The sequence below is a fragment of the Amia ocellicauda genome, chromosome 11, assembly GCF_036373705.1.
Source record: "Amia ocellicauda isolate fAmiCal2 chromosome 11, fAmiCal2.hap1, whole genome shotgun sequence".
Lineage (NCBI taxonomy): Eukaryota > Metazoa > Chordata > Actinopteri > Amiiformes > Amiidae > Amia > Amia ocellicauda.
The window spans coordinates 37,385,974-37,399,674 of record NC_089860.1 but is presented as its reverse complement, the minus strand read 5'-3'; the positions used below and the strand labels follow the sequence as shown (position 1 = coordinate 37,399,674).

The 13,701-nt window shown below is 43.4% G+C and overlaps 1 protein-coding gene across 2 annotated transcripts in view; it reads right to left on the bottom strand.

Moving 5' to 3' along the window:
• LOC136763628 (glutamate receptor ionotropic, kainate 3) overlaps window positions 1-13,701 on the bottom strand; it is a 127,841-nt gene that overhangs the window by 49,624 nt on the left and 64,516 nt on the right. Inside the window, exons 2-6 of one of the 2 annotated variants that reach the window (XM_066717758.1) lie at window positions 8,903-9,079; window positions 7,505-7,762; window positions 6,848-7,029; window positions 5,410-5,463; window positions 1,156-1,329 (exon numbers count right to left, since the gene is read on the bottom strand). In XM_066717758.1, coding sequence (XP_066573855.1) covers window positions 1,156-1,329; window positions 5,410-5,463; window positions 6,848-7,029; window positions 7,505-7,762; window positions 8,903-9,079 — 845 coding nt within the window. Of the gene's footprint in view, window positions 1-1,155; window positions 1,330-5,409; window positions 5,464-6,847; window positions 7,030-7,504; window positions 8,824-8,902; window positions 9,080-13,701 lie in introns of those variants that run through there. The other variant, XM_066717757.1, reaches the window with a different exon arrangement.

Sequence of the window (13,701 nt, the reverse complement as noted above, 5' to 3'; positions counted from 1 at the left end):
GCACGAAGAGTAAATTCTTCATGTCATCTGTTGCATTAGGTTGAAGAGGCCCCATCTCAGTGCAGAGAGGAAATACGTTATTGAGATTGTTTTGCATGCTGGGCTTCTATAGGCTGATGGCTGTCATCTTCTGCCTCCTTTCAGGGGGGAAAGGCACGTTGACCTTGTGAATTATTATGGCACTCCACACAGGGTTTCTGTGCGCTCCGGCATAATGGCAAATCCATGCTTTGAGTCATCCTTCCATCGGGAAAGCACAAGTCGGAGCTGAGTCCAGTGACTCCATAATCCATAACCACGGCCCACATGTCATAATGGCCGGGCAGTTAAGGGTACTGAAGAAGACTACTTTAATACAAGGTACATTAAAAACAAAACCTCACACACAAATAAAAGACCAGTCAGAATAATCCAGCCACCTGGAGATAACAGTTATTTCTGTGCTAAAGAAACATCCATTGACACGCATCTCATCTCTCTAGTATGAGACCTACAATGTTGACCCGACTGCGAATCGCAAAGTATGCAGGTGTATCCAATTGCTTCGTAAATAGTATAGAGTGGCTTCGAGCAATACATTAATCTGTGACAGGTACAGATTGTACCTTCGGTCAAAGTTTTGACTCAGCCCCTAGTCCAGTACCTTCAGCCCCTTTACGCAGGCTGTCCCGGGCATCCTCTCGGGATAGTGAAAGGAATCGGTTTGCTGAATATGTTGGGTTTCAGACTGCTATTGAAAGAGCGCTGCTCACTCATAGATATAAATATAATGAGGTACACTGAGTCCTGTGCGTCAATATTAGAACATCATCTTGCGGAGAAACCTTTTGTCCCTGACGCTGCCGGAAAGGAGGACGTTACATCATCGTTCAGTGACAAACCAGTCCGCAAAGTTAGTCAGGAATGTCTGAACGTCAGAAGCCATACATAAATAACTAATAATATACCAACATATATGACATGATGAACCAGAAGTAGACTTACACCTGACCAAAACGTCATTATTTTAAATACACGTGCATAGTCATACAAGCAACAGTAGTTTACTTTCAGTGCCTAAACCAGTCTGAATGTGTGTTTGCCAAAAGGTTAATTGTCTGGGATCTCTCTGCAGGATTTAAACATCTCTGTCATATATATAAACAATTGTCATACCGTCATAATCCCATCCAAGAGGCCAGAATCGGGTTTTGGCGTCGCCTGGAGCCGTTCCATTGACCATTTCTCCACGATCGAGGCCACTTGGGGGTTCTCAATATTCAGAATCCGGAAACCAGTCATATTAACTCCGCAGTAGCGATATGGTTCCAAGTCAAGAGCAAAGAGGTCCTTTGGAGAGAAAAGATCTAATTTAACACAGGAATTGCATTTCATTGTTGCTCTGAGAGAAGCTGCAGGCCTCTTTGTGATCCCACAAAAAAACAGTCGAGGGGATAATAGTCTGCGGCGAGCCGAGAAGCACATGGGGATTCGCTGTTTCTGGCATTGTGTCCGCAGACTATAGACACACAACAAGCCTCTCAATATGAGCTTTAACTCAGTTAACCTAACCATGCAACGGAAACAGCATTCCTTCCCAAACAGAGCCACGGTTTGGGTTTCTGGGCTCAGCGTATTTCTGATCCATGCAGATGATAATGACGGAAATATGAGATGATCGCAGAGGTGAACTGAGTTGTGTCCTTTATACTCATTTAAATTGTGGTCAAGGAGTTGTTTTAGGCTCCTCATGGACCATTTTATTAACTCAGTGGGAAGAAAAAGAAGGAGAAGGAAATATTGTTTGTAATGTGGATGTATTCTTCGCTAAATGCTGATATGCCCTGCATTTATAATAAACTGGGGACCTTTAAAAAACATGCAGTGTAACATAATGGACTCATTCATTAGCACCCTGTGGGTTCACTGCTGTGGGAACATGGGCACACAAGATGCACGCTTCACAAAGTTTGCCCGCAGAAACAATAAAATTGAAGCTTTTTCACCTGCCAGCACTCAAGGTTTTACTATCTGGTAGCTGTTTTTAATGGAATTGCCAGAGAAAAGAAATCTCTGCAAAGACGTCTAATGAAAAGCCTTATCAGCTCCAGGTTAGCTGCACCATCGTCAAAACAGAGAGGCTTGAGAACAAATTGGTACTTAGAAATTAAATTAAAACAATAATAACTGAATGGTGTTTTCAGTTTTCATTATAATCAGAAAATAACGTTTTTAATGCGTATGGCACAGATTTAATTCATTTTTTTAACAGTGTATGACTATTGTTCCCAGATGGGGAAAACATCACAATTTTGCTCTTGCAGGGCAAATAAGAAGCTGTTTATTTACCCCCCAAAAGAGTGATTAGACTCGTAAAATCCCAGGTGTACAAGAAAGTGAAGCAGCTACTAATTAAATGCGGGTTTAGAACGATTATCGCAACCAGGAATTGTTCTGTCTTTATGTATATAACAACAAATCCGTTTTCATCAAATATCGGACGTTTTTGTAGTGATGGATCCATGCAGGAAGTGTTTTGTTCTCGTCCACATTGTGACAAACACAGGATGCTGGAGACCTAACCTGTGGGCAGTGGAATTAACCCTTTGAGATCCAGTGAGACGTGTGTCACATACAGAGGTTGGGTGAAGGTCAAGATAATTCAATGTGACATAAACATCACACTGGGTCCTTCAGGGTTAATAAGTGAGAACCCCATCCTTGATTTAAGGGAACAAATCCCTATTGTGTTGTGATTGTGTTAAACTAACACTAAGGACAGCAACATACTTGAGTTTGTGACATCATCAAATATCAATATCGATAATTGCAACAATTGTTTCTATGTTCTGTTTTTGTTGAACATGTTTTTGTTGTAGCAGAAGCATATAGGCTGTAAGATCAGAATAAATATATACATATATTGTCACTGTGAAGTTTTACTACGTTATTTGGTTTTATCTTTCCCATAATATGAAAACATAATGCAGTATAAATACAGAGTTAACTGTAAGTGTGTGTGTGGGGGTGGTAATTTATTAATATAGAATAATCCCCCCCTAATCCAGAGCAGGAATCCATGCCGGGGCTGAGCCGTGCCGTAACTGCGCACGCGTCCGTGCCACTCTGGTATTTGCTCTACGAGTTCTGAAAGATAACCCCGCAGGTGCAGAAGCAAACTGATGACAGGGTAATTTCCGAAGACAAGGCAGCAATTACCCTCCAACTCTTTGCTGTTGACTTTTCATGCTCTAATAACTTGGTCAATTTCTTCGTAGATGATAAAATAATACCATTAACACAAAAGCAATATAGGGACGAACGTCTCGACAAGGTTCTCGTAAAAGGAAAGACACAGAGTGGGTAAAGACTTAGAGGGGGTGCTTTTCAGCCTAGCCTTAAAGCGGTGTGTCGAATCTGCGTACAGTAAACACTTATCTCCCTAATGGAAATCTGTGCACACACAATCCCAGTCTAACAAGCACTGATCAGGCTCTGTACTCAGTGTAACGAGACCAAAAGGATGTGTATTCAACTTCTCCAATGCCAGATTTAATTAAACGAGGTAATTCTATCATGTTGTTTGTTGCCGATCAATGGATAATCACTCCGCTGTCAGGCCAGGGCCCAGACGCCAGGATAACCGAGTCCCCACCCTGCTTTCAGCACAGATTCATCCTTCGGAGGCAAACTGGGAACGCTGGAGCTGATTGGGACCAATTCAGTGCTGCTACTGCAGCCCGTTGCGGCCCAGTCTGGGATACAGATGTGTCCCCCAGTGAGACAGAGCCGTATGTGAGCTGTGGGCTAAACATCTCCTCTACTTACATATCTCAACTATCCAGAGCTGCCCAAATGTTGGAAGAGCGCTTCAGGGAATCAAAGTTTCTTACACAGAAAACTGCCTGTGTTGGTTTCTTTTAAAGGTCAGATGATTAGTATTTCTTGAAAATGACAATATAAACAGAATGCAGCCTGCTGGTTCCTTGTGAGTATGAGGGTTGTGTAGCAGTGATTTGTTTAAGTACAATCTGGAGCTCAACGATTTATATTTAACATGAAAATCAGCCCTGAAAAATGGGAAATGCTTCTCTAATCCCTGAACTTGGTTTAAAGTAGTTTACATACATTCCAAATTCGATTGTAAGAGAAAATTAATACAAAATAATCAAACAACAAATGTGTGTATGTGTGTGTGTGCCTGGTTGTGTGTTTTTAGGTTGTTTTGGATCTTGTTTGCTTAGAAAGAGTGTGTAACGCAGTTATTCTAGATAATGCATTCCTACTCCGGGACGAGTGAGAGACGTTATTAGTTCTCCTAGATGTCCTCTTACCCCGATGCTCTCCGAGGGGCTGGCAGGATGATCGATATACATTTGGGCGATAGAGAGAGTGCGAGTGAAAGACAAACTGAATAGCACACAACAGCAGAACAACGTCAACAGCGAAGGGGGGGATCTGTCCTGAAGGCCTTCCATAGCCCGAAGGTTTATACATGACATTTAAAAGATAGATTAAATTACAGTTATTCACCACAGGATCCTACCAAGACGTCCAGTTACAGTTCATACAGTCCAGTGTGTGGAGGAAGTCAGAAGGACTGGAAACATGTTTCCACGTTGAATCCATCTGGGGCTGATTTATGTCATATATTTATGCCTCTTTCTCACACACATGCACATATGAATTATTGGTGCATTTAAATATATATATATATATATGATTTGGTGTTTATATTGCTTCAATGTGCACAAAAAAAAAGCATAATTGATGCTTTGTACCATATTTGACATATTTTTAGATGATCTGAAGTTGTAATTCAATTGTTAAAATTGACATTTCGAACAATGAACTAAGAAAATTGATTTAGATCACTGGTGTGACAAAGCCTTGATATGTGTGAGAAGGAAATAACTCATAAACAGTCACTACTCTATATATGTGTCCACAACTATCACCAAAGTGCAAATACTGTATCTATCAGTGTCAGATAATCAGAGAAAAACATCCCAGCAAAGATGGTCTAGTTCTAGATCAAAACAAAACTAAGATTGATATTCTTCAACAAAACCTAATGTAACCATTCGACAGCACAATGTGCTGATTGACTTGAGGCGAGGAAAGTGCATTAAAGAAAAGTAATGCAAGAGATTCATGCAGGTTTACAATAACATGCATAACACACCACATTTAAAGATCTTCCAGTTTAAGAGAAATCGTGAGGCATCTTCAAAGACTTTAACCAGAACGAACATGTTTACACCGTGAACCCGGAGATGCCGTTCTGTTTAAGGCTTGTAATAATAAACTGATATAATGGATGAGATCCAAAACTATTTCCAATTAAACTCCATTCATCAAACGAGCAGCAGGAAAATAAATTACGGCTCAATTTACATAAACAACCATGCGGCATAAATTGCACATTACCAGGGTTGTAAAGATGTAGTGATAATATTCCGTCATCATCCCCATAGACAGCGCCTAAAAAGGAGGACAAGAGAGAAACATTACTCAGTCACAAAGTCATTGAAGTTATTTGCAATCAAGATGAGAGCAAACCTTAAGGTTTCTGTTTAGACATTTTGAGAGAGAGCAATAACCCTGAACCTCCTAATGGATTGTTCCCCACTGCCTCTTAATTTCACAAACCATATGCACTTGAGGATCACATGATGCCCCGGCCCCACATTGGTGCCCTCATGCATTTATATCGTGCACAATTATCCCTGTCACGTGACTCAACCCATCCCATGGCAATATCGGGTTTTAATCAACGAGAGGAGGAATCATCTCACTCTTATTGTTTCCTTCAATCTACATTCAAAGAGTTTCCCTCCCCTGGCAGCGATATTTCTTCTTTTTTTATTTTTATGATACCATCTGTTGTGGAGTCTACCCAAGGTTGTGCAGATCGGTCGTTGCGTATTTCAAAGACTAGTCGCCCATTGCATTTATGCGTTCTTTACTGAGAGATTGGATTTGAAAAGGGGTGAGTTTCACCTGCTCCCTTAGTTTTCATCTATAAAACCCTGCAGGTGAATGAAACAGGACTTCCTCACAACGATGGCAATCAAGGCCTCCCAAGGTAGAATCGGCAATAAGCTCAGGCTTTTATTTGCATTTCCCTCCCCTGACTCGCAGCACCGGGCAGATCGGCGCAGAGAATTTATGTTTACAATTATTCTGAGTGGTTCTGTGTTCTGTGGCTCAAACTGCTTCTCTGTGTATCTGCATTAACCTGAGTTTGACCTTGCCTGGGATCTTAGTAAGCAATAATTACGCATCCTGTTTCTCTGACTACCATCCTCGGCTTCCCCTCTCTTTCATTGAAGAAAGAGGTCTGGTCCCTTTCTTGTTCTTTTCTCTCCTATCTTCTTGATTAACCCCTTGAGATGGATGATGTGAACTTTGTGAAAAGTTGCCCCCAGACCTTCAGCCAGATTTCACTTAATCAAACCGCTTCTAACCGAATGAATGTTTTTCAGCTGAGAAAGTGAACCGCAATACGTGGTTACTTGGCAGCGAGGGACTTCACCAGAAACTCTCTAAGGGTGCGTTTGTAAAAGAGTCTCAGTGCTTGGCCGGGGTCAGTGGCAAAAACTTATAATAATACACACAGACACACACACGAGTTCAGCAATTAATTCATTGTTATTTTGCATGTCCTCTAATTCTGTACACACGTTTATTGGTCACTGAGAGGGATCAGTACAGCCCGGGGAAACTCCCAGTTTTATCGACGACCAGAAGCCCGTGACACTCTGAGAGAGCGTCCTTAATTGGCCTCGGAGAGAATTAAACCGCCCTCATCGCTGGGCTCTACGAGCAGCATTATCCGTGCCAGTGAGCGGGCATTGACACGTACCTGCTTTAGGATCTGCGCAGCCATGGTGTGGCTGCAGTCAAAGATGATGCGAAACTCCCGGCCTCTCTTCATCTCCTTGAGCAGTGGCCGCGTGTCGTCCGAGTCCAGCGGGAGCTGCCGGATTTTTAACCTGATGTTGTACCTGGAGGGGGCCATTATCAGTTCCTGTAGTCTAATAAGACCTTAAGGGAACAAATGTCAGAGAGCTAATGCTAACTTAGCACAACATCATCAAATCCTGCGCTCACTAGCATCAAGCATTACGGCGCTTTTCTTTCTGTTCTCAACAGCTGCTCTGGGGGAGACAAAATACGAAATCTTGCTTAATTAAAGATTCTTATCTGTCCACAAGACATTGCAGATTACTGTTTTTTAGGTCGCCAAAGAGTCTCTTCTTGTAACTAATGGTAACGGCATAAAAGGGTTTAATACACAGCATTTACATCACTCATAACCTTGAAGACTCTGCAGTAAGATTCGATAGACACAGCTTTTGTGTGCGTATGGCTGCAGCGGTGAGAGAAACAGATCTGCAGTCCCTGCATCGCACACATGTCACCACACAGTGAAGTGGGGGAGAGGAGTCACTGTGCCCTTAGTGGCCCGGTCACCACGGATCAATGGTGCAGACGCGGAGGGACAGAGGGGGCGTCTCACCTGTGCTGTCATCGTACACCACAGTCGCTGTCCTCCACTTCAGGAACTGCACGAGGTCCAGGATGGCATGGCTGAGAGACGAGTAGTCGGGGTACAGGTTGGCATAGAAAGTGTCCCGGTTGTCCATCGGATGGTGCTTCCATCGGACTTGTATGTGTGGCACCTCCAGCGCATTACAAATGGACTGAACCGCGTTGGATGAGCTACTGTGGGACGGGCCGAAGATTGCAACTACACCTAAAGAGAGCTGATCACAGGCTGAACACGAAAGCAAGGACAACAACAAGAGACACAAATGGTTTAGGAATTTCATTGCACCACAAAAAAGACTGAGATGATGCTACATAATCCAAACACCACAGTGTGCCACCACTGGCTGCCGTGTGAAAGCAGTAAACAAGAAGAACTACAGGTTAAAATCAATGTCTGCAAGATCCATTTCACATGGAAAGAACACAGATTTGCGATATAAATACCTGTGCTTCTGAACGCTCTATTATGGAGACACACTTTTTATTTTTCCTGTTGCAAATATATCTTTTGCCTAAACCCACTTCATTGACTGTTTTATCAATATACATGTGTGAATAAGAACTAATCTACAATCTAGTTGTTCTCTTCCAAATGCTAGAACACCTTATTTTTACATAAATTGGTAGAAACAAGGGATTTTATTGCAGTGGGGGCTGAACACATTTAATGACATTTTGAACAATGCATATTCACTTGGCCACGGCGAACAACACAGCGACAGGCTTCAAACGAGGAGGCCGGCTTCCTCTGAGCAACATGCCTCTCTCAGGTCATCTGCACAGTCATTCTGTATAGTAGCCAAGCACAGACCAGAGAGGCCGCTCAGGAGGTTGGCAGCGAACGAAGCAATTTGTCTTCGGGGAGAAAACAAACACACAAGCAACAACAAAGGAAGGACTTGTGCTTGCAGCCATTTAACTGTTCGCTTGGAAATGACATCAATAGCACACAATACATCAACGAATTAATACATAAATATATAAACAGAGAAACAAATGTAGATCATTCTCTGCTTTTATGAGTCCAAGTCAAAGCCACGGCAAGATTCAGTGCTTCGCCTCGAGGTGCCTCTCGGGCGTGTTGGTGGTCGATTAGCAGAGTGTTATGCTATCAGCTTGGTGAGTCTTTGAGGCGCTGCCATCAAATGGTGGAGAAACAAAAATACCATCGCAATCAGAACATATTTTCCTTGGATGGTACACAGCTTGTGTAACTGTGTCAAATCTGAGGCTAACTGCTTGATACACTAAACTGTATACATCCAAGTTTGGAAGAGAATTGTGTTAACTTCCTACAAAGAACAAACCGCAAAATACAAAAGCATATCGACAAAAACATCACCTGAAACGTACAACCGGTCCTTACCTTTCCTCGATGCCTCGAAGCTATCGTAAATGTTTATCCTCTGAATGTCATATGTTAATGTAGTATTTGGTAACAAAGTCCTGTTTCTGTTAATGTTATTAACCGCAAACTTAAAGGCTTGCTCCTCTGCACTCACGGCCGGGCCGGGGGGACTCTCCGTTTGTTCAAATATTCCTCCTGTAAGGAAGAGAGAAAGAGAGAGAGAAATCAATAATGCCGCTGCATATGAAAGAAGTATGGAAGCTCACCTACAACTGAGGAGTGCTTTGTAGTGAGAGGAGTGTGTAGTCAGGTTCAACACACCCGAGACTTGGCTCTGGTGCCGACTGTTTCATTGCCAGTCCTCAGAATACAGAACCTGGCTTTCAAGATCCACACCGTACACCGCGGACACTGTAAATTCCCAGCGCAACACTGATTCACCGATACTGACTGACTGAGTGAATACACGGGTGAACATGGATTAAGAAAACAAGCCTTTCGTCTAAATCACTTTGCTTAGAGTGAGCTGTTATATATATATATATATATATATACACCGATCAGCCATAACATTATGACCACTGACAGGTGAAGTGAATAACACTGATAATCTCATTATCATGGCTCCTGTCAGTGGGTGGGATATATTAGGCAGCAAGTGAACATTTTGTCCTCAAAGTTGATGTGTTAGAAGCAGGAAAAATGGGCAGCGTAAGGATCTGAGCGACTTTGACAAGGACCAGATTGTGATGGCTAGACGACTGGGTCAGAGCATCTCCAAAACTGCAGCTCTTGTGGGGTGTTCCCGGTCTGCAGTGGTCAGTACCTATCAAAAGTGTCCAAGGAAGGAAAAGCGCTGAACCGGCGACAGGGTCATGGGCGGCCAAGGCTCATTGATGCACGTGGGGAGCGAAGGGTGGCCAGTGTGGTCCGATCATACAGACGAGCTACTGTAGCTCAAATTGCTGAAAAAGTGAATGCTGGTTCTGATAGAAAGGTGTCAGAACACACAGTGCATCGTAGTTTGTTGCGTATGGGGCTGCATAGCCCGCAGACCAGTCAGGGTGCCCATGCTGACCCCTGTCCACTGCTGAAAGTGCCTACAATGGGCACGTGAGCATCAGAACTGGACCACGGAGCAATGGAAGCAGGTGGCCTGGTCTGATGAATCACGAGTTCAAGGTTTTGACTTGGCCTCCAAATTCCCCAGATCTCAATCCAATTGAGCATCTGTGGGATGTGCTGGATCAAAAACAAGTCTGATCCATGGAGGCCCCACCTTGCAACTTACAGGACTTAAAGGATCTGCTGCTAACGTCTTGGTTCCAACCACAGCACACCTTCAGAGGTCTAGTGGAGTCCATGCCTCGACGGGTCAGGGCTGTTTTGGCCCTACGCAATATCAGGCAGGTGGTCATAATGTTATGGCTGATCGGTGTATATTTATTATTGTGGCACGGCTTGGGGTTGGAACTGTACCGGTTTGGGGCCATAGTACTATTGTACACAATCATTTGAAACAATGACAGAGCAGCCAAGGTTGGTCCGTGTCCGTTTCCAAAAGGGGGTTGTCAGCCAAAAAGTAGCTATGAGCCGTGTGCAATAGTCACCCAGTCTACTTGGCAAAATTGTTCATAAGAACATAAGAAGAACCTCAGAGAGTGTCCAATCGAGAGGAGGTCATTCGCCCCATCGTGCTCGTTTGGTGTCCATTAATAACTAAGTGATCAAGGATCCTATCCAGTCTGTTTTTGAATGTTCCCAAATTGTCTCTTCAGCCACATCGCTGGGGAGTTTGTTCAGATTGTGATGCCTCTCTGTGTGAAGAAGTGTCTCCTGTTTTCTGTCTTGAATGCCTTGAAGCCCAATTTCCATGTGTGCCCCCGGGTGCGTGTGTCCCTGCTGATCTGGAAAAGCTCCTCTGGTTTGATGTGGTCGATGCCTTTCATGATTTTGAAGACTTGAATCAAGTCCCCACCTATACAGTGAATATTGCAGGCAGTAATTAGTAAATGGTATCATATTACCCAACTTCCATTTGTGTCCCCGGGTGGCAATGAGACAAAAGCTACTTAAGGCAACTGTTGAGACCAAGAAGTGAACAGAAGTATTCACAAGTTGCCACAGACAGACACAGGACAGTACAGGTGAGAGGCAGCCAGCATTCCTCATTTTGTTTTAACTTTGCCTTAATTGGAGTTTATCTTGTCTGTAGTTTGCCTAAATTGAAGTCAATTCAGTACAGCTGAGTTGGTGAAAGTAAATAGGTTGAAGGAAAGGTGATTTAGTCTAGGACTTGCAGGAATTCTGTTCCAGGTGGAGCCAGTTAGTTGTGAACCGAGTTGGACAGTGACAGCTCAGAGGGTGATGAGAGGGCAGTTGATCATCAGAGCACCATGGTGCCCACTCCTCCCCAGAACAGGGAGGTAGTTATAGTAGGAGACTCAATTCTTAGAGGTGTAGATCACACAGTGTGTTCTAGTGATAAGGAGACCTGCATGGTATCTTGTCTGGCTGGTGCTCAGGTTGCAGATCTCCCTAAACTAGTAGACAGGCTACTGGCCAAAGCCGGGGGGAATTCACTGGTCATGGTCCACATTGGAACCAATGACATAGGAAAAGGTAGGACAGAGGTTCTGCAAGACAAATTTAAAGAGTTAGGAACAAAACTAAAGAGCAGAATCTCCACGGTAGTTTTCTCTGAAATACTTCCCGTACCACGTGCCAGGCCAGGGAGACAGGCAGAGATTAGAAAGTTTAACACGTGGTTGAAATCTTGGTGTAGGGAAGAGGGGTCTAGGTTTATGGAGCATTGGTCTTTCTTCTGGGATAGTTGGGACCTGTACAAACCAGACGGTCTACATCTTAACAGAAGGGGGGCTAATGCATTGGGAGAGCGTATGTGCAGAGTAATTGAGAATCTTTTAAACTAGGGACCAGGGGGGCAGGGAACTCTGACCAAGGAAAGAAAACAAAGGGAAACTGCTAGTAGGAAAGTCCTGAAGAGTTTGTACCTCAATGCCAGGTGTATAAGGAACAAGATGTTAGACCTAGAAGCCACAGTGCTGGCGTGTGACTATGATGTAGGAGTGACAGAAACATGGCTTACAGAAATTGATGGGGATGAATACAAGTTGGAAGGATACACACAGTTTAGGAGGGACAGGCAAAATCGAAGAGGGGGTGGGGTAGCATTATATATGACAAATGATATTGAGGCAGAAGAACTAAAATTAGATCCTAGTAACAAAACAGAATCTCTGTGGCTTAAACTTTTGAATAAAAGATCCAGAGGATTAGCGGAAGGAGTGTGTTACAGACCACCCAACTCAGATATTCAGAAAGATGCTGCATTGTACAGTGTAATCAGGACTGGATGTAGAAAGGATGTGGCTGTTATAATGGGGGATTTCAATTTCCCGAACTTAGACTGGGAAAGCCCAGTCAGGACTGCAGAAGCAGAAATAGAAATGATTGAGATGGTAAATGACTGCTTTCTAACTCAATTTGTCAGGGAACCAACCAGGGAGAAAGAGCATGCATTGACTTGATATTTTCAAATGACCAAGACAGAGTCAGAGGGACACTAGTTAGAGAACCAATGGCAATCTGTGATCATGACATGGTTAGCTTTGAATCATTCTTTCAAAGAACAAGGACCAAGTCTAAAACAATGGTCTACAATTTTAGAAAAGCAAATCTTAAAGGTATGAGGCGGCACTTATGCCTCGGTTCCACTGGCTTAAGCGTCCGTGCCATGCCATGCCGTGCCTGGTTTTTGTAAAACCAGGCCGTTGTGAAGTCTGTCCCTCTTATGGGAGGAACAGCAACTGTGGGTTTGGTTTGTGTTTTGTTTTAACAACACTATGAGTGACACAACTAGTCAGGGCACTGCACCGGTGTCCTGTGAAATCCAAGTTTTTAATGCATTGTTTCTGTACGTGGATTTCACTCCATGCTGCTAATAAAACTAATTTCTTTGTGATCGCACACGGCATCTTCCGACATAATGTAGCAGATCTCTTCCCTGTCTGTCAAGCACACACTTCCACTCCTGAAAGCGAATCATTTCCTCAGTGGGCGGGACAAATGCTTACGGACACGTCTAGCACCAGATATTTAACTGACCACAAAACACGGACACGTCCAGATGCTTAGCCAGTGGAAACACCTGTTTAAGCATCCGGGGCCAGTGGAAACGGGGCATTAGAAGAGGTAGACTGTAGCACACTGGATACAGATTCAGTTGAAAATGGATGGGTATATTTTAAGAATATACTACTTGAGGCTCTGGGGAAATTTGTACCAAAACTTAGCAAATTGAGGACCAAAAAACACTGGCCAAAACGGTGTAGTAGAGGTATGCAAAAAATATCTTATTATATATTATATATTATTATTAGTAATAGTAGTAATATTGTTGTTGTTGTTATACTTGAGCTCACAATAGTTGAGCAGCACAAGCAGTTTTTGATCAGCCATTTCAAAGTCAAGTGATAATGTAATATGTGATCAAAACTTGTAAAATAACACCATATGTGCAGCCGAAGGAAGTAAAAGCAATATCTTCTGCATCAAAATCTTCTGCATCAAAATCTCCTGCATCAAAATCTTCTGCATCAAAATCTCCTGCATCAATATCTCCTACGTCAATATCAGGACTTATTTCATCCCACACTGATACTCGAGGTGAGGGAGGACACCTGAAACCCCCTCTTGTTCAGGGTGGCAGGCTGGTGTCAGCGCTGGTTTCACAGTCCTCCCCAAGGCAGAGAACATCGCGCCCTGATGCTCGTGACTGAGCAACTACAGAGCCC